Here is a 19,058-nt window from a genome sequence, read left to right as displayed (position 1 = left end):
TGCTGCTGCCCAACATTTGAGAATGCCGTAAAGAGATGTCAATAAAGTCGGTAAATTGAATTGTTTATGAGCCTATTTATTTATCTGTACCAGTGCAGGTTGCTTTACCAAGACATTACGCCTGTTTGCTACGTGGAACATCATTAAATGTTACTGCACTTTATTTATGGTTTATTATTCTATTCAATATTATTTTATTCATTTTATGAAATATTTATTTTATTTATCAGAATTGATTTGATTAAAAATGTTTATTTCCTATTCTTTTTTCAATTTAATTTAAAGGATTTTCTTTGCCCAAGTACAGGATTTTGATAAATTGCCTCATGTGCTGTATAAACAAAAGCAGCTACAATTAAATTAAAGACTCACATACAAATAAATAATTTATAAAACTAAATTCTCTTCTTGTCTGATTTCCCTGTTATGGGTTTCTCTTGTAGTAATTATTACATTTAAATGCTCTATTTACCAAAATATTTCAGATTCACATTCAGTTTGAGCCAGGTGTCTAATACAATCAACAACATGTACAGGCTTTTATATTAGGGTCTTTTAATGACTGCAGTTACAATTCAGAAAAAATAAATGTAAGTGCAAAACCAAACAAGAGAGCTCACATCACAGCATTTAACTGACATTTATTTGCAATATTAGATATTACACCATTTTGAATTTACAGAAGCAGAACTATCAACATGAAATGTTTAATTATACACAAATAAAATAAGTTTTTAAAAAAAAGAAAGAGGGGACAGTTTATATTCAGGACTGGATTGAACAGAATGGTACTGGCATATTTCGCCATGTGATTAGAATTGATGCTAGTCCTCTCAGGATCATTTTAGGGTTTATTTTACAAACTGTCATTTTGGCCTCAAACTCAAAACTTGTCTTACAATAATTTCCCAGAAAAGTTCAGTTAAATGTATTTTACTTATTAGACAATATATAACTAATAATTACTAAACAAATACAAATTCAGGAACAGATTAAAGATAAGGCAAAGTTCACAAAAAGCATGTCCTGTTGAGAAAGTGAAGTCTGACCAAACATTCTTACTGTCCACATCTTTTTGACTGGGTGATCTAAATCTCAAACAACTTCCATGTGCAGGTGGATCCATGACATTCAAGCTTATTTGCCAAAAGGTGAAAACAAACATTCGGTTCTATGTGTTTATTTGCAGGTAAAATAAATAGGGGAAAACATGTCATGAATCTAATAATAACCTAAACTTTGAAAGCAATCATATTATGAAAAGAGAATTAAGGTTCAAACAGCTGCTGAACCGTAAACTCCAGATCACCTGACTGCAGATTCTCTGAGTGTGGATTATATGTTTGCTGCAAGATGTTAACATGCAGTGGTACCCAAACACAAAAGTCACATTTCAAAATATATTCTCATGCACTGGATCACTTCCAGTGTTTCACCATGGCGTCATAAAGTCAAACATCTGAAAGTACAATCTAATGTGTTTTTGTGAGGCGGAAAAAAACAATGTCATCCCCTTCAAACATAGTTTTAATCACTGCGACTTCAGATTGCTCCAACAACACAATTAAATGACAAACTATTATTACACTATTATGAAAGTTACTTTCCGTAAAATGTGGCCTGTACAATTCACTTTTGTACATAAAAAGCAATTCTATGGCCTTGCTCAGACGAAGGCTGTTGTCCCTCACAGGTGACAAGGCAGTGACAGGGATGAAATATAGCTTCTCTTTGCTCCAACATTAGATCCCTGGACACAAGACGGCTTATCATAGGCTAATACAACAATCAAGGCCCTTTGAAGAACCTCCAGCGGAGCTAAAGTCAGTTTAATAAATTACATTCATCATAAAATAGAAGAGATTACATTTTAAAAGTGTTCTTTTCTAATGTTGAACTATTAACATATGCAAGTATACTCCTTATATTCAAACCTATAATGTATGAACCTTTTCACGACAAATGAAAAAGAAAAAAAGTGAACAATATCTCTTGGTGGATTGTCTGAGTTAAATCACACAAGTGTACACGCACACGTTTTCATAAAAAAAGAAGAACAAAAAAAACCTTATATGAGTCACTTGAAAAGACATCAGAAACATTAAAAGGAAAGGTTGATATCCGCAGAAGCCGTTTTTAAAACAGGGAACTCAAATGTACATGAAAGGTGTATAAGAGAACGTAACAAATATGAGTGATTTACATCCGTTTTGTTTTCACTAAACCAGACACAATACCCAGTCCGCCTGCTGTCACTTTCAAACAAAGTAGGGTCGTTGCATAATGTGGTATCAACCAAACACAACCTAACTTCACGAAACCTCAACCTCTTTAAAATTCTACTTTACTACATAAAGTATTTTACAGTGCATGAAGCACTTTTAATCTTAAACTGGAACTAATGAAATTAAGCTGGATAGTAACTCTCATACATAGTACACTCATACAAGTTTGAGCGTCAGTGAAAATCAAATGACTAATGCACTAACAAAGCTTTGCAAAACATTTCTTTCTAAATGTGACTTAAGCAGAGTAGATTTAACGTAGTGATTTTTCACACAAAGCCTTTTAAATATGCACATATATCCTCATCTGCACAATTCTTCAGGCACTTATAACATTCAGATATTACAGTACTGACAACTGATTGTAACATTAAGACTAACAGTTCACACACTACTCAACTCATCTCTTATACGATTACAGGAACTTTAGTTTGAATATAAACAGTAGTAATTTAATAATTTAAGTTGAGTAATTTAAGTGGAGTTAACTTCTATCTGCCCAAGTTGAAGCAGGAGCCGGTTTCACAAAAACATTTGAGAGTTAGGCCAGACCTTAATTTGCTAATTTTCTCACAAAAATAAAGATGGGCTTATTTTAACCTGAACAAGTTAGCCCCCCTGTGATAATTCCATGGTAACAATCAGTGACACCTGCTGACCGGTGGCACCAAACTACCAAAGAAGGGGAAATAATGGCTCATATTTGATGTTTTTCTAACATTATTGCGAAGTGAGTAATGAGAAAGAGAAGATATTTTAGTGTTTTGACGAGTGAGCAGAAGGACTGAGCCCGGCCACATCAAGAAGCCACTTCTCAGCTCGACACTTTACTGAGATTTTATACGACCGGATGTTTTTTTTTTACACTCTTTGCAGAAGTTTCCCAGGTAAATGTCCTTGTAACTTTTGAATCAAAGTATTTTCTGCTGAGCGGATTTATGAGGTTACTCTGTAAGAAATTTACTTAAGATAAGAAAGAACTAGATAACTTTGTGCAAGGGATACAATTAGACATCTGACATCTGACTCAGTTTGACCTAAACCAAAGTCTATCTTTGTGAAACTGGCTCCAGAAGTCCAAACCACTTACATATACATCAACAAGTCAACCGTCTCTGTGACAAGATAATCCAAATGTAGTTTTTTTTATAATAAAGAGAAAATCTAAATGTTTGAATCATTGTTGCTTTACTGCCTTAAAGAAAACGTATCTGCAGCAAATGGATTATACAGTATTTTGCCTCAGCAAACATACCGTGTATGCAATGCAAAGGCACACCAGGAGGTGGAGCACTGATCCTGTTCTCAGAGGCCGACAGGGTAAACAATATGGATGGACCAACAACATTTTAAAGGAAACTATTGTAATCTTTACAATGTGGTGTGTTTTTAGTTAGTTTGAAATAATTAAAGCTGGCACTAGATAAACAATCATTAATTAAAAAAAAAGTTTACATTACACATTCAAGAAAGGAAAAACAAGTTGTTGCTCAATATCTTGAGGGTACAATTTGAACAATCTCTCATATAGGACTCCTTTTCACATGGTCTTAACATGTATGACTTTTAGATAATATCTGTCCTGCTTATGTCTTCCTCTTGTAATATTTACATAATTATAATCTGTAAGTTTGTTTCCATATCAGTTAATATTAAGGTGTTACTACTGTATCTGTACTGCCTGTTTTTGTGTAATTTCCATGTGTTTCCTGGTTGGGTTTATTCAGAAAAGGTAACTTTTATGTATGAGGCTCCTATATGTGAACTGTAGACACATTGCATTTCATCTGATTAAGAGGCGAAATGCACTTCTGACGTTGTCAGAGTTCGTTTAGGAAATAGAAACCAGGATTTTATACACATTGCTGAGGATGCAAGTTCATGTGGGTGCAAAGGTCCGTGCATACAATGATCTTCTGTGACACTTCTATCTTTTATAACACAGTATAATCCTAATAATTGAGCTATGTAATTTATTATGAGAGATCAAAGCAATGTCTATCACATGTTATCAGCATGCAGCTTGTTGTAGGTTGTGTGTGGTGTTAACAGAATATTTACAGAGCAGTTGTTTGGCGTCTTTAACAGCAGCCACATGGCACAGACTTCCGTTTCTGGTGGTTACTTGAGGATGATCTGTTCCAGGAGCAAAATACATTACACTTAGCGGTTGGACAACAATCATCATTGTGATGGGGATACAACTGATAAAATGAAATGAAACAAATACCGTAACCCCCTAAACTCTTCATATTTATATATATATGACAAATAGTATACAGACACACAGCTTTACATCCTGAAAGATGTCTCATTACGGTTTAATTTACAAAAATTAAACTCTAATCAGGACAGATATGATAATAGTACGATTAATACAACTACAACCGGTATGACAAGTACCAACACTAATATTGTGTTTAGGTATTCAGAGAACCTTTTGACTGCATATTAATTAACGAAACAGACACTGAGATGGAACGAAGCAAAACACATGCAATAAAGAATATATGCAAGGCCACTATTTTCAGATGGAAGACCTCTGTGTACCGTCTGTCATTAGGGAAAAGGGTGAGAGGCAGTCTACTGTGGTTTAACTGACGGTCTACAGGTAGATGAAGCTGAATGACAAGCAACACAAGCAGGGAAATGCTATATTGATGACGCAACTCCCCTGATTTAAAGATGAAGCACTTATTCAGAGCTCAAGGATTTATAAAGCTTTAAAAAAGGAGCAAACCTGATTGGTTGGTGCTGGCGCGGTTGCTGCGTAGGGGAGACTTGTGGCGTGAGTAGTTGCTGCAGAGACACTAGCAGGCGCAGCACTGTACATCATGGGGACTTTTTCAGGAAGGGAACCATGAAAGCAATGAAAAGGGGAGGTGGAGCATTATGGTAACCATAGCAATGTTGTTTCTCTCTCTTGCCAGGCAAATACAATATGACATTAGCAGCAAGCCATCATTGGGTTAGACCAGCAGATGGCATGTGATCACACAGCAAAGCGAGACAGCAGGGCAGAACATAAAAGGAGAGCTGATAAGAGATAGAATTAGGAAATCTGTCCATAATTTGACATCCCAAAAGAAACAGGATTTACAGAAAAGCCATCAGATATGATCAATAAAGATAGATCAGATAAAGATAGTTGAGGAGTAATGTAAAACATTTTAAAGTATAAAAATCATTGAAATGAATTTAAGGGATGCTGATCAAATTTCCTAATCCATGGTGCCGGGTAATTCTACAAAACAAAACCCACCAAATTGCCATCAATTCTTTATATTCTGTTTGACTACCTAAAGTGATGTTTGAGAAAGGATTCTTGATATATTATAAGAAGGTAAATACACACACACACACACACACACACACAACACAATAATTGATTATAAAACAAAAACACACAAATATGCAACAGAAACTAAAATATATAGAGAAATCTGATTATTTTAAATGTGTTTTAAATGCTGTTCCTGTTTTGCTCTTCTAAACTGTAATAATACAAATTCCAAAAAGTTTCACACACACACATTCTATATTGATAACAAGACATACTTAATGATGAATAAGGAGAGGACCTACCCATGCTGTTAGCGGGAGTCATGCAGAAGACAGAACCTGTGTGATTATCAAAACGAAAGAGAGACGACAATTTAGCACGAGACCACATGAATAAATCTTTGGTGTGCTTAGCATACACAATTGAGATCCATGGTGATAGATTTAAAAGATATGCAGATTGATTACAATAAAATACCACATCTTATTTCTTAAGGCAAGTCACAAGAAAAGTGTGAAAGATATTTGTGATGCAGTACATCTACCCCCAGAAAAATAATTCTGTCACACATCGGATCAAAATTTTTTTTTTTAAACGGTGTATACAATTCCTGTTTAACATTGAATCCACACAGAATAGAAGCTCACCGTGGGGGTAAAACGCAGCATGTTGCTGCTGCAGCTGTGAGTTGGCCAGAGCCTGTTGGTAGTGCAAAAAACTGGGGCTGAGAAGAGAGTTGGCCCAGCTGCTCTTCTCAAAAGCTTGTCTCTTTGGTAGGGGAATACTGTAGGGATAGGCCTGCAAGTAAACAAGAGAAGACATGACACACCAACACTTTCTCTTCATCTACGTTTTACACTTAATATTTAGTATTCATTTACAAAAATATGGGAAAAACGCCAAACACAACTACACAATAAAAGGTGATTGTTATCACATAGCGGAAAAATCAGGCATGTTTTAGGATACAAATATGAATGGAATAACCAAAAACTTTAAATAATCTATCAAATTAAGCATTTAAAAGCTACTGATGATGACTGTGTACACAAAGACTATATGAGACTTGAAGAAGCTTTAAATCACAATGACAAAAATGAAAAGTTAATACAGTACAATTAATAGCTACAACCAAAGCAAAAGGTGAAAATACCAGGTCTACAGTTGCCTCGAGGGATCGCTTCATTGCTTTGGCAGTCGACTGAGTCTTTTAATAGCAGGCAGCGAGCACATGATGGCAGTGGGCCAATGGGATTCAAGCGTTTAACATACAGGTAACAGCAAGCAGAGGTGCGTCATGGGGGACAGCATTGTGGATAGGTGAGAAGGGGAAAACAAAAACAAAATAATCTGAATGTAGTATACAACATAAAACACCATATTCATGCACAGTAACCAAAATAACCAATTAACGAACACGCTAGCTAAAGACTCCTTCATAAGTAGATGTACATGTACAGTTAATCAATAGCTTTGGTAACAGATTCACAATGACAGGGCACAATATTGTATATTTGTTATACTGTCTATTGATCAGTATAATATTACTCAGAGTTTGTTAATTGTAATCAAGACACTACCACTTACTTGAAACATTATAGAATTTCAAATACATACACATATTTTACCACATTTTCAGGAAGGGATAACAATGTAATGCACATCGAGCACTGAACGTTTTGATTGTTAAATGAAAAATGATTTGGTTTTATGAGTAATAGCCAAAGGCAACATCACAAATAAACAGCTGAAATAACCATGTATGCAATGTCATAACACACAGAATGCGGAGCTCTATTTACTAGTCACACTAAGATTTTTGTTGGGATGGCAGATGCCTTCTCTCCTTGTACTGTACACCATAATTTGCCTCTGTGAGTTTAAAATACAATCTAAATTTCATTCAACAAAAATATTATGTAAATGTAAGTAACCATAAAAAAAACGATGTCAATGAAATGTGACGTAGATGATCTATGAAGGGAAGGGAAGCACATTTTACTGAAGCCAACTGCCATATCGCAGGTGAGAGGCTTGAAAATGCCTTTTTGATTTTAAAATAATGTTAAAACTGAAATCAAACCAAGAAACGTCAGAAATTCTGAAAGGGAAACTGTCATGTTGGTCTTTAATACATAACAGATGACTTTGCTCTTTTGTGCACATTTTCATGCAGGCAGTTATCACAGGGCTTTGCCATTACAATGATGCATAATAAATAGCACATTGCACACTATACAACACTGTTCAACAAGCCATTTCTCAGTGAACTGCAATATAGCAACGCTTCTGTCTATGAAGTGCCTGGTGCACGTGCCAACATAGAAAATGTGCATATTTTCATTGGGCCTGTTCAAAGGCATTAGCCTTGAAATGTCAGCAACTAACACAGCTCCATTAAAAAAAAAAATCCAAAGTGCAAGACAGCTCTGAATTTGACTGACAGGTCCTTTACTACAAGGACTCGATAACAACTACCATCATTATAATCTTATCTTATCCTTCTTTGTAATCTATGTTCCTAATTATCAGAAGAGAAACAGACAAAGTGCAGATTTCCCATCTATGATTATACATCAGGTACGATTTAAGGGCATACTATGCCACTGCATTACCTGTGCCACTACAAATCATAGTTTCTCAAAATGTAGTGCTCCACATTCAGTGATGTCATGGCAAACACAATTACACCAAAAAACACCATATTATTGGCAGAATAATGTGTGTTTTTGTGCAAACTGAATAAGGCTCTGTCTTACCATGGCTGCAGCTGCGGCCTGGGCTGCCACGACTGTGTGATTGCCTTGCTGTTGACTGGATTTGATTTTGGCCTGCAAGTGTGCAGGCGGGTGAAAATACTTGCACTTCTCCCTGGAGCAGCGGCTCTTGATGTAGTCCATGCAAACAGTGACAGTGTTATCTGTGGTGTCAATCATTGGGCTGTCACTGGGGTGAGCGAAGCGGCAATCTGTCTCCCCTCTTGCACAGTTTCCGCGCTGAAACTCGCGGCACACCTGAGAGGAGCCATTATAAAAACTGTGTTAAGAATTCAGCATTTAGCCAGATTATGTACAGATCACTCCTTGCGGTGCATGTATACCTCTAGTTTGTCTGTACGCTGCAGCTTCTGTGAGGGAGAAGAGGAAGAGGAAGAGGAGGAGGAGGAGGAGGAGCTCTGGACCGCGACAGAAGGGTTCCCAGAAACAAGAACCGGGGTGCTGGAGAGGTTGTCTGTTGGGATGAGGCTCATTCCGTGGCTCATAGGTGTCATGTATGAACCATAACCGAGACCGGAATTTGAGCCCAGCCCCTGTGTAACATGAAATGTTGGCTATGTGGGAAAAGGTAACATATTACAAATGAGGAAAGCACCATAACACAAGTAGATGTTAATGATTATGAGGACCTTACCATAGGCTGCAGGCTGGGTCCTGGGATCATGAGCTGCATCTGTTGGGCAAGCACGGCTGCTGCTGTCTTTTGCTGGATGAGGTTGTTGCGCCCATTTATCTCTAACTGGGTTTTTAAGTGTGAAGGAGGGTGAAGATATTTGCAGTTTTCTCTTGAGCATCGGCCCTGCATTCAGGGAAAATAGAAAAAGGCACAAAGAACACTTAAGATTGCAGGAAGATGATCGTAGTAATCACCTAAATAATTGAACTATTACAGGTGTTCTTTGAAACAATGGCTTTAATTATTGGTCTATAATGAGATGCAAGCAGCCTCTTCCAGCATAAAAGTCAGTGATACACATCTATCCACCACAGCGACCTCCACAACTGAACTTCTCACCTACATAAAAGTCCTTTCCCATAGTGGCACTGAATGTTAGCTTTGGATGTAGATGATGTGCCAATATAAATGCGCTTTAGTATCACTATCTCGTTTTAGACTTTAAGATGAGCCTACCAATATCATGTCTGTCAATCAAGCATCTGCATTAGCATAATGAGAGGTTAGCTTCCCCTGCCCCTAATATTCAAATCAAGTTGACTAATTTCACATCATTTGCATTTCTCCCAAGAGATTTATATTAATTATCCATTATTTATTATCCAGACTAACATTAGTCTGGATATAGCTGAGGAGAGTTCAGTTCCAGGAGAAAGTATTCACCCCCCTTTTAATGTTGAGTGTTTTATTGTTATACAGCGTTCTAGTTTATAGTTGATTTTAAGTATGAAGTGAAAGTATGCCTTGCGTAATACACTGGCATAAAGGTTCTTCTGCCACAGCAATGGAGGACTTAGTTAAACCGAGTTAGACGAGGAAGCTGCATTAACTACATTTGTCAGTGTGTAGCTAGAGTTGCATGAAGCGATGAACGTGTTCTCATTAGAAGTCTGAGAGTCGTGAGAGCTAGCAACTGGAAACAGCTCGAGTTTGTGTATCAACAGGCCTCACCTGCTTGAATGGAAGTCATGAGATACCAGTTACATTAGCAAAGCATGTGCACAATCTGTATAATAAAGTTAAGTCTGTTAGGAGTAACTGGAAAATGGGCAGAGAACTTTGACGGCAATTGTTTTGACCTGAAATTAATCGTCCGTCAATAAAATGCCATTGGACAAGCAGAAACTGCAAAGTAAGAGCAAACAACATTTGTTTGGGAAGCACGACTTTGGCAGCTAGTTCTATGTGTCCTTTAGTAAATGAAGGCTGTGGGTAAGCAACAGCTAATACAATAGTACCAGTTGACATTATATCAGTAGAAATGTAAGGAACAGACATTTGATGACTCCTCAGACAAAAGTCTATTCATAAAAGACAAAGATTAATGTAACATCGTCACATGACTGCAACAACTGCGAGCTGACCTCTAATTTCCATCCTCGCAACAAAATGTGATTCTAGGTTATCCTGCGTTCTGAAAATAAGATGAAACAAGGCTTTATATATTTTAAAATCACTAACCCCAAAAGGGATTCAACATCTCTATTGTGTTGGCAACAACATTAAGTCAAGAAGTTAGTGAATCTTAATATTTTGGAGGGCAAAAATGAAAAGGACTAAAGTAGTTAATGTGTGTTAAAAACCTTAGGCCTGACCACAGAAAAGGCCCTGTGCTGTGTATGAAGTGCCTACAGTAAGGAGATAAGGCGATGACTCAACAGGAGTATAATCCTGGGAGCAAAGCTGCATTGTGCAGTGATAGTGAATATGTGAGACTGGATTAAGGCAGCCTTAGTCTCATTCAAGGCAACTCAGCCAACAGGAGAACACACTGGCTGTAATCCAGCCTCTAACAGGTATCTGTTAGCTTTTTAAATATGGTTAAACCAAAACTGGAGCTAGATGGAAGATAAGAGCTTAGCAGTAGGTTATCTTTAGTTTGAAACCTTTCTATACAGTATATTATCAAACATTGCAGTGCAGACAATTGTGAATTATAGGGATCATTAAAACAATTCCCGCCCTGACCCATGTCCCGTTTTTATCCCTGTAAACTTGGTAGACCTGCAGGTTTAACTGGTTCTGATAGGAAAGGCTACCTAGATGGAACATGCACCCCAAAGAGCACAGGTTGCAAAAATAAAATAACAATGGAAAAATAACATTTTTGATTTGGCTCAATACAATAAGAGAAACCATTCACTCAGGGCCACAGGTAATAACTTCCATTTATATGAGGGTGTGCAGTATTTCTTACCTTCAGTGAGTCAAAGCAGGCAACAATTCTCCCATTGTCAACTTGGCAGCTCTTCGGTGGATGAGCAAATTTGCATTCCTCATCACTGCGTGAACAGTTTCCTCGCTGAAACTGTCGACAGACTTCCAGAGTTAGCCATTTTGTGTCTCTTACTGAAGAAATGTTCATCGCCATGACCAAAGGTTATAATCATAAATTAAATGTTTTAAGTTAATCTATTGTGCCTCGTACACCGAAAGCTGTGGGGTTGGCTTTATGTGCAAAGTCCTCTTTTAAAACAACCTGGTGAGTCCTCCATCAGCCGGAGTAGAATGATCAGATGGCTGGCCAATCACTGAGAAATCACCCATCAAAAGGAAAGAGGAAACACTGCAGATGTGCATTTGTTTCTGACACATTCAAGAGGGTATTCCACAAATGATGGTGACCATAAATATCAGACAAGTGGGGGAAATTTAATGAAGACTTGTCACTTTAGTCATACATTCGGAGGTCATTATTATTATTTGTCCTCTTATATTGTGACTCTATTTCAGTGTTTTAAGGTGTTGTTGTGGTTCAGAGTGGTGGCAAAGGACTTGCAGCTGAGGTATCCTGCGTTGGTGCTTGAGTCTGGCCTTAATGAAAGCGTAGGCCGGCAATGTAGACGGACCAACTTTAAGTCGAGGATATGTTCTCAAAGGCACTTTTTGTTGGTGATCTGAAAGACAAAAAGCATGTATATTACAGAATTTGTATACACACAGAACTTACAATCATGTTGAAATGAGTCTACAGTTGGCACATTTAGAGCTACCATAAACACTGATAACATCTCATGTGCTTTCTTCTATTGAAAACAGACATTCTCTAGAGACATCTGTTCTTTAGCAGTTCACCGAAAAAAATATTAGGTCAAGCAATAACAAATGTAATCTGTGTAATGTGTCATTAGTCTAGTTATATTTATTTATGTTAGACTCAAAAAAGACCAAACTATTTAAGTCATTTCCAAAACAGAAATCCAAATCCTTCTCTGCTTCGAGCTTCTCAAATGTAAGCATTTGCTGCTTTTGTCTCTTTTAAAGCCCTGTTAACAGAGTCCTATTGGTTTTGTACTGGTGGTTGCTCAAAACAAAATCACCTGAAGACATCATCATGGAGTTTGGGATATTGTGATGGACATTTTGTGGATTAAAACTCAAGAAATGAAAATAATCGCGAGTTGCCGTTTTAAATAGACCTGACAAGTCAAACACTAATGGCGAACTGGGAATAACACAATTATAAGCGTGGAATACATTTAAGAAAAGTCAGTTTTCAGAGCAGCAGCCAGTATTAAAATGTATTGAACAAATTACCAAGCTGACTAGCAGTCAGCATCTTGGAAGCTACGGCTGCGTACAGACTGACAATAGCACTGCATTAAAGTCTGCCCATTGACTTCAGTGAGGCCTAACCTTCCAATTCCACTTATTGTACTACTCTTGCGATTTTGGGTTTTCATCCACATTAATTCCTCATCATGTAGATCTCTCTCAGACACCCTGTGTCTGCACAAACATCTCACAATGAACATCTAGATGTTTTCCAGCCTAATGTTGCAAAAGGTAGCTCCAGCCATGCCTCTTCAATAAAAATGAACAATGTTAACCATGTTAGAAACACACAGCAACAGTTGTTGTGCTAGTCTGGGACGTATAGCTGGTGTCATGGTAATCAATCAATCAATAATAGTACGTAAACATACTCAAAGATCCAATCCACAGGGCCATAAGATGGATGTTATGTTATTACATTCAAAATACATTTTGCTGAGCAGTGTGCACTCAAAAAAGACAGACAATTGAAATTAGATTTCATTATAAATCACATATAAATGCAGTTATGTATCACTATAACTTTGTTTTCAAGTTTGTGAATGTGTCACTTCCTATTTACTAATACTGTAGAAAGACACGAGTGCTTGTTGCAAAATTGCTACCATCAGATATGCTGACTCTTTGCCCAACAAAGCAGAAGCAAGATAAAGCTTAAACATACACCATGAACAGGGTAGTCAGACTAGCATACGGAGTGGTAAAACACACAGGAAGTTGCTGAGCGGGCATAAAAAGGTGGTTAATTCATGAGAAGAATACATATAGTTGCGAGGTTTCTCCACTTGGAGCAAGTAACAGGGTCTACACATGTACAAAGACTCAAAAGGCACATAATCAAAACAAAATCTGCTGTTGTTTACCCAGATCTTCTGCTATAGCAGCCGCTCAGCTTTACTGCATGCTCTCCCACAGCATACTGCAGCAAATTCCTTTGGGCGCAAGTCAGGAAACAGAGCAAGAAAACCTACCTCCCTCACTTCATGTAGCACTAAAGAACTTCTTTCCGGATCGTGAATTTAGGTTAGAGATACAACTTTTGAGTAGCTAACTTGTTAATATAATGACCATAACCACAGCTTTTAATCCACTGCCTGTTCCACAGATTCAGTGACCAAAGATTTTCTCTTCACAAGAGTAAGCCTGTCCAACTCTGGCTGAAACATTTCCAGCCACCCCCCCTTCCTGTCTGGATGCCAACCTCCAGGAAGGCCCGCCCAGTCAGAAATCAGCCAATAGAAAGCCAGGAGCTGATGCACTGTTGTTCACAGTTTGGAGCAGGCAGTTGACCCTTTATGAATCAAATGTAATTAGTTAAAAGGAGACTGAATTCAACACTTATAGTATAGGCACCATAAATGGTATACCTATTAACACTATACACACCTTTTGCCAGAATGACACCATGTACAGAACATGTGGCAAATCAATTTACAGTGCTCTGCAAGTAAGTTAGTACAATTTATGTAATATAGGCCTATGTTATAAGCACCATTTAGTATATATTGCCAGTTAATCATAGCTCCACAAAATAGTATCAGTATGTTTCTATTTAATTGTGTACAACTCCCTAATAAGCCAAGTTGTTTAATATTGACAGAGTTTATCCACGTTTATTTTCTTTTTTTTTTAATGAAGAACTAACTGTAAAAGTTTTCCACATTATATTTACTGTTGAATCCATAATTTCACGTCTAACGTATGCAATATAACAAATGATAAATAATTTGCCATGCAATACAACTTACCCACTATACAAAATATGGTAATACTGTATTTCATAATACACATTTGTGTAGCATCTTCATGCCCCCAAAAAATCTGCAAACCCCTCTAATAACATGGTGGTGATCCAAGATCATGCACCTAGATTTTGCTAAGAGGCATAAATAATTAATTCACTTCCCATGCATACTGACTTCAGATATGTTACTTCTCACTCAAAAGGGAATTACATGTGAAGTGAAGAATGACAAATCCCAAGATGACAAGCTAATTGTGTTAACAACGCTGACTTTGTGTTGTATAAATTGACATTTTCTCCTGGTGATTCTTTTTTAAATTGTTGAATAGTAGTACTTCAAAATGTTCATTTTTGTTTATTTCTGACGCATGCTGCCATATACAGTCAGAGGCGGGTCACTGCACAGAACGCATTTTGTGCAATTGTAATTATATTTAAAGAAACTTTAAATCGTCTGAATAGGGCTGTGGGCCACATTTCATGCAGGGGGGGGAAACATAAATATCGGTTGTCTGATAATGGACGTCCCGCCCTTACCACGTTACTGTGTATACTGTACAGATAACCTTATGTCTCTCGATTAACAACCGGGCAGAAAATGCAACAGCACTCCAATGACCGCCAGCTAACGTTAGCGTTACCTGCCACCGTCGTCTGCACACGTCGTGTGCGGTTTTGGGCACTTCGAAGATAGCAACGTTATCGGTCAGTCTCTGATTTGCATTCTCATCCTCGGCTACTTTAGCTAGCTAATCACGAATACTTAGCTAGCAAGCTAAAGACACCGCTGTCACGGGTCTGAATAGTATAGAGGACATTACCATGAGCGTTGACGTTTATTAGCTTGCGTTAGCAGCACTGTTAGCTGAGGAGCGCACCTGCTTACCTCATCATCACGGATGAACCGCTTTCCCGGAGGAAACGGCGATCACGCACCAGCTCGGACAGACAACACGGCAGTCCAACTGGACTAACGTTCACGAAAACCAGATGTCAAGTGCCTCCGAAATGTCTGTTCGACAACCCGTTTCACGTGTTGCTCTGTTCATAGAGATGCCGCTTGTTATTTCGACCTCGTTTCTTCTTTACTTTACTGTAGCACTGCACAGATTTAAGCTAAGCAACAAGCTTTTGACAGCTTACTGTACGATCGTCAGTTTAATGTGATGACGGTGTTTCCCGGGGTGAGCCAAGAGGCGTATAGGTTATCGATAATTAGATATATAACGTTTAAAATATAGAACATTAAACAACATGTAATATTATATTGTAAATGCATTACGTTGATTCTAACGTAGTCATCTTTTGGCTAAAGGAGACCATTCTATAACTTATTCTCCCTAAGCATTCCCCCTACGACGGAAAAGTGGTACGATCCACACGAATGCCAGTAGACTGAAAGGGCAAGGGTTTGCTTGTTACCAAGGGAACAGCAAAAAAAAACAAGTTTTTCTTGATCAGTTTATTGAGAACACGCTTTCACGAACAAATACAATTATCTAATAAACGAAGTATATTCTCAGAATTATTATATTCACAAAAATAGTGTGATGTCAACACTCTTCCCAATAATGTGTAATACTTAGTGATGATGTAGCCCTGAGCCTTGAAGAGTTGTATATACAAATTATTTGAATGAGAATTATTGATAATGAAAGGCTTTCTAAGAACCCTGTGACTTGTATAATCAGTGTAAGACGCAAAGTAGTAGCCCAGCTTTATTGCTCTGCTCAAGGTCAAATAAGATGGATGCTAACCCAGATAAGATGAGTCAGGGCAAGTGAGAGGGAGGCCCACAGACTTGGGAAGATGTTTCTATTATGTGTAATAACAGAGTTCTCCAATAACGATATGTCAATGCCACATATTGACATTCTGTCTTATCTGTTTAGTGCTACACTTTACAAAGCATGTCAAAGTTGTCTGGCTATTTTTTCTTGTCACATATGGAGAGCACCTCCTTGTTTCCAGATTTAAAGTGGTAGGCTACTATATGGGAGTTTGTCTGAACACATCAGAACACAGGAAAAGATCAGCAGCCTGTAATTTTATAGTGTGACAGTGATGGCCATGCTCCACCTAATTGTCTAGCGTTCTTACAGCAAATTATATGTGCTAATTATGGGGTTAGGAGGAGCTCCTTTAACTGAAAATTATGAAAACATCACAGTTTTGAATGCTTTGAGTGGCATGTCAATGTTTATTCAGGGAGGGAAAATAAAAATAAATCAATGTAATTTAGCATATTAATTTTGTACTTCAAAATGTTGTACTTCAAAAATGTGTGTGACGTCAGTGTGTGGCGAATGTAACATTTTACTTGTTGTAAAGTTATTCAGCCATTGTTGGTGCTCATGCAAAACACACACACCCACAACAACCAGTTGTGACTAATTGATTGATTACCTTCCTTTTATATTTCTCCAGGCTTCTTGAAGCAAAAGATGAGATTATTTGTCCTGTCATACTGACAGATCACTTAAAAACACTGGAGATGTGGCATCAAGTTTCACTGGGAAAGGTCACCACATTGCTCCCCTTGAGGAAAATGTCACTGTCAAAATGACTCAGATATAAAAAAAAAAAAGAGAATGCAGCAATCCCTGCTTTCATTTATTTGGCCTTAGCCCTGTTTGTTGTTCACATTACATCTCACACTCCGAGTTCTTTTGATTCAGATGTCACATACACTTTCACAAAATTAACCTGTGCATTGTGGGTTAATAAACATATATTTTCAACATAAACTGCTGTCCACCTGCTTAACTTGAAATTAAACTCACTTGAGAAGTCACTGTTAGTTAATACCTGAAAAAGATTTGGAGATACTATTTTTTGTTATGTATTTATTGTCATGTCACTACTGATCTGTTTTACTACAAATAAGATTTAATAAAAAAACTCAATCCTATCCAGTTGCAATGTCTCTTCCAAGACAACACTGATCAGTGATATGCACTAGCCATGCTGCCCTTTGCTTTTTAACAGTTTATTCATCTCAAGAAGAGCACAGTGTACAGTTTGGTTGTACTGTACACTGTACCCGCAGCTCATTTAATTGTCGTGAGCAACACTCCCATCTAGTGGTAAGAATAGTAAAAGAAGCAAAGCTGCGCTGATGGTTGTGTTTGAGAATGAGAGACAGGCGCATTTCTTTTTCCATCCCGTCCATTCATTATTGATGGTGGAAAAAAATGTCATAATAAAAACTGGGGGTTTCTTGCGTGTTTGAGGAAGTAACAGCCAGTAGAACAACCAGGGGACACAATATAAGCAGCAATTCTATCATAAGGCCTGTAGATGTCAGTCTTCTCTAAAATATATGTTCTCAAATTGACAAACCCAGAAGCTCAAAAGGGGGTGCAGGCTGTTCCAGAAACCCAATAGTTAGGTGTTAGTATTGGGATGCAAGCTTTCACATCCTCTGCTGACTGAGGGGTGCAATGTGGGTAAATAGATGACATGCATGTTAAAATGAGGATCAATATCGATATTCAGTCTTGCTTGTACTGTTTTGTGATCTGACAATACAAGCTCAGCCTGGTCCAGATCAAAGCAATTATGGGGAATATGAACTTTAAACAAAAGCAAAGTTTGTCTTTCGGGGGAATTTCTATTTATGCGAACATTATTGTGATTCTAAGATCATTTTTCCGTAGATCTGATCTTGTGATCTTTTTTGTTGTTGTTGTACCTATTTTGTTTCATTATGTTATTGAACAGTAAAAACAAAGCACATTTCTTGTTTTTTCCCCAATCTGAATAAAGTGGTAAATGTAATAACTGTTGATGATGATGATGATGATGATGTTCATTCTACATGTTTTCACATCATTATGAGGCACCGAAATCACTTTAAAAGTTCAGAAACGAAAGCAACTGTCTTCGGGCAACGGTGCATTTTTGTTCTTCTTCAAGTCATTACACACTTTCTCCGCTCATTACCGAAAATAATACAGGCCTACCGTCTGGGTTGGAAATGATTTGCTGCAGTCAGTAGCTGAAACGCTGAGCCAGCCACAGTACAAGCTGGAGGGAAGCCGTCTCTGTATGTCAGTAAACAGAGTGATAATGGGAAGTGTGCTTTGGAAAACACCAAAGCACACGGGCAATATGTCTCTGAGGCATTTTGCTTTGTTGGTCAACGGAAATGTATTTCTCTAAAAATATTCTTGCACTTCCTGATTAGATCCTAACCAAATCAGTGATCTAGTAACAGTAAAATAATACATTTGTTACAGTTCACGCTACTTTTCGAGGAGCAATTTATCAAAAACATATACCCTACTTTAATAATTAAAAGTTTGCTAATACATATACATTACATGTGTCCTGTTATCACTGTATCTACAGATATATTTTTCAATAAAAAAATAGTTTTCTGGCCTAAAAGTAATGTAACTGTCTGTTGCTTATTTGGGTTAATAGAAAAGAGATAATAAGAAGAGGAAATATAAAGCCATTTCCTGAGAAAAGCACTGTACTTATCTTTAATTAGGCTTGATAAAAGCACCAGATACCTGCTCACCTTGTTATTCCTTCACATCAGAAGAAATGAAAATATGCAGATGAATAATAACTCGGTAAATGTGCAGCGCTAAACGTTTGTTCTGTATTTCTTCTTGACCTTTTGCAAGATGAAAAGAAGTCAGCGAAGGAGTCTTGCTGGTGGTTCTGTCTACATCGGAAGACAATGTTGCATATTTTTCTTTTGACGCTAAGTAAATTACAGTCACCA

The 19,058-nt window shown here is 37.5% G+C and overlaps 1 protein-coding gene across 9 annotated transcripts; it reads right to left on the bottom strand.

The window, feature by feature from the left end:
- Positions 1–624: 624 nt before the first annotated feature.
- Positions 625–15,488, bottom strand: LOC117750110 (muscleblind-like protein 2a). 9 transcript variants are annotated; one of them, XM_034561064.1, is made up of 10 exons: positions 15,207–15,485; positions 11,219–11,918; positions 8,980–9,144; positions 8,669–8,899; positions 8,328–8,582; positions 6,722–6,775; positions 6,216–6,366; positions 5,871–5,906; positions 5,026–5,126; positions 625–4,421 (listed from the first exon to the last, which is right to left on the bottom strand). In XM_034561064.1, exons 2-10 carry the CDS (start codon positions 11,390–11,392, stop codon positions 4,407–4,409), a joined length of 1,182 nt encoding a protein of 393 aa, XP_034416955.1. In that variant the 5' UTR covers positions 11,393–11,918; positions 15,207–15,485; the 3' UTR covers positions 625–4,406. The 9 variants fall into 9 exon arrangements, with proteins under 9 accessions (XP_034416955.1, XP_034416953.1, XP_034416958.1 ...); XM_034561062.1 differs by lacking the exon at positions 15,207–15,485 and adding an exon at positions 13,440–13,752; XM_034561067.1 differs by lacking the exon at positions 6,722–6,775 and having other exon boundaries at positions 15,207–15,488.
- Between the last annotated feature and the right edge of the window lie 3,570 nt (positions 15,489–19,058).

The sequence above is a fragment of the Cyclopterus lumpus genome, chromosome 21, assembly GCF_009769545.1.
Source record: "Cyclopterus lumpus isolate fCycLum1 chromosome 21, fCycLum1.pri, whole genome shotgun sequence".
Lineage (NCBI taxonomy): Eukaryota > Metazoa > Chordata > Actinopteri > Perciformes > Cyclopteridae > Cyclopterus > Cyclopterus lumpus.
The sequence above is the reverse complement of the archived record's forward strand: the minus strand, read 5'-3'. Positions and strand labels throughout refer to the sequence as shown.

What these genes read in the sequence shown, in the direction of transcription:
- LOC117750110 (XM_034561061.1), bottom strand. Translation starts at nt 11,392, where the DNA reads ATGGCGATGAACATTTCTTCAGTAAGAGACACAAAATGGCTAACTCTG. An exon ending in AGCGTACAGACAAACTAGAG is followed by an intron (nt 8,583 to 8,668) that starts GTATACATGCAC and finishes GGCTCCTCTCAG; the next exon opens with GTGTGCCGCGAGTTTCAGCG. An exon ending in AGGCCGCAGCTGCAGCCATG is followed by an intron (nt 6,776 to 8,327) that starts GTAAGACAGAGC and finishes TGCTATTAAAAG; the next exon opens with ACTCAGTCGACTGCCAAAGC.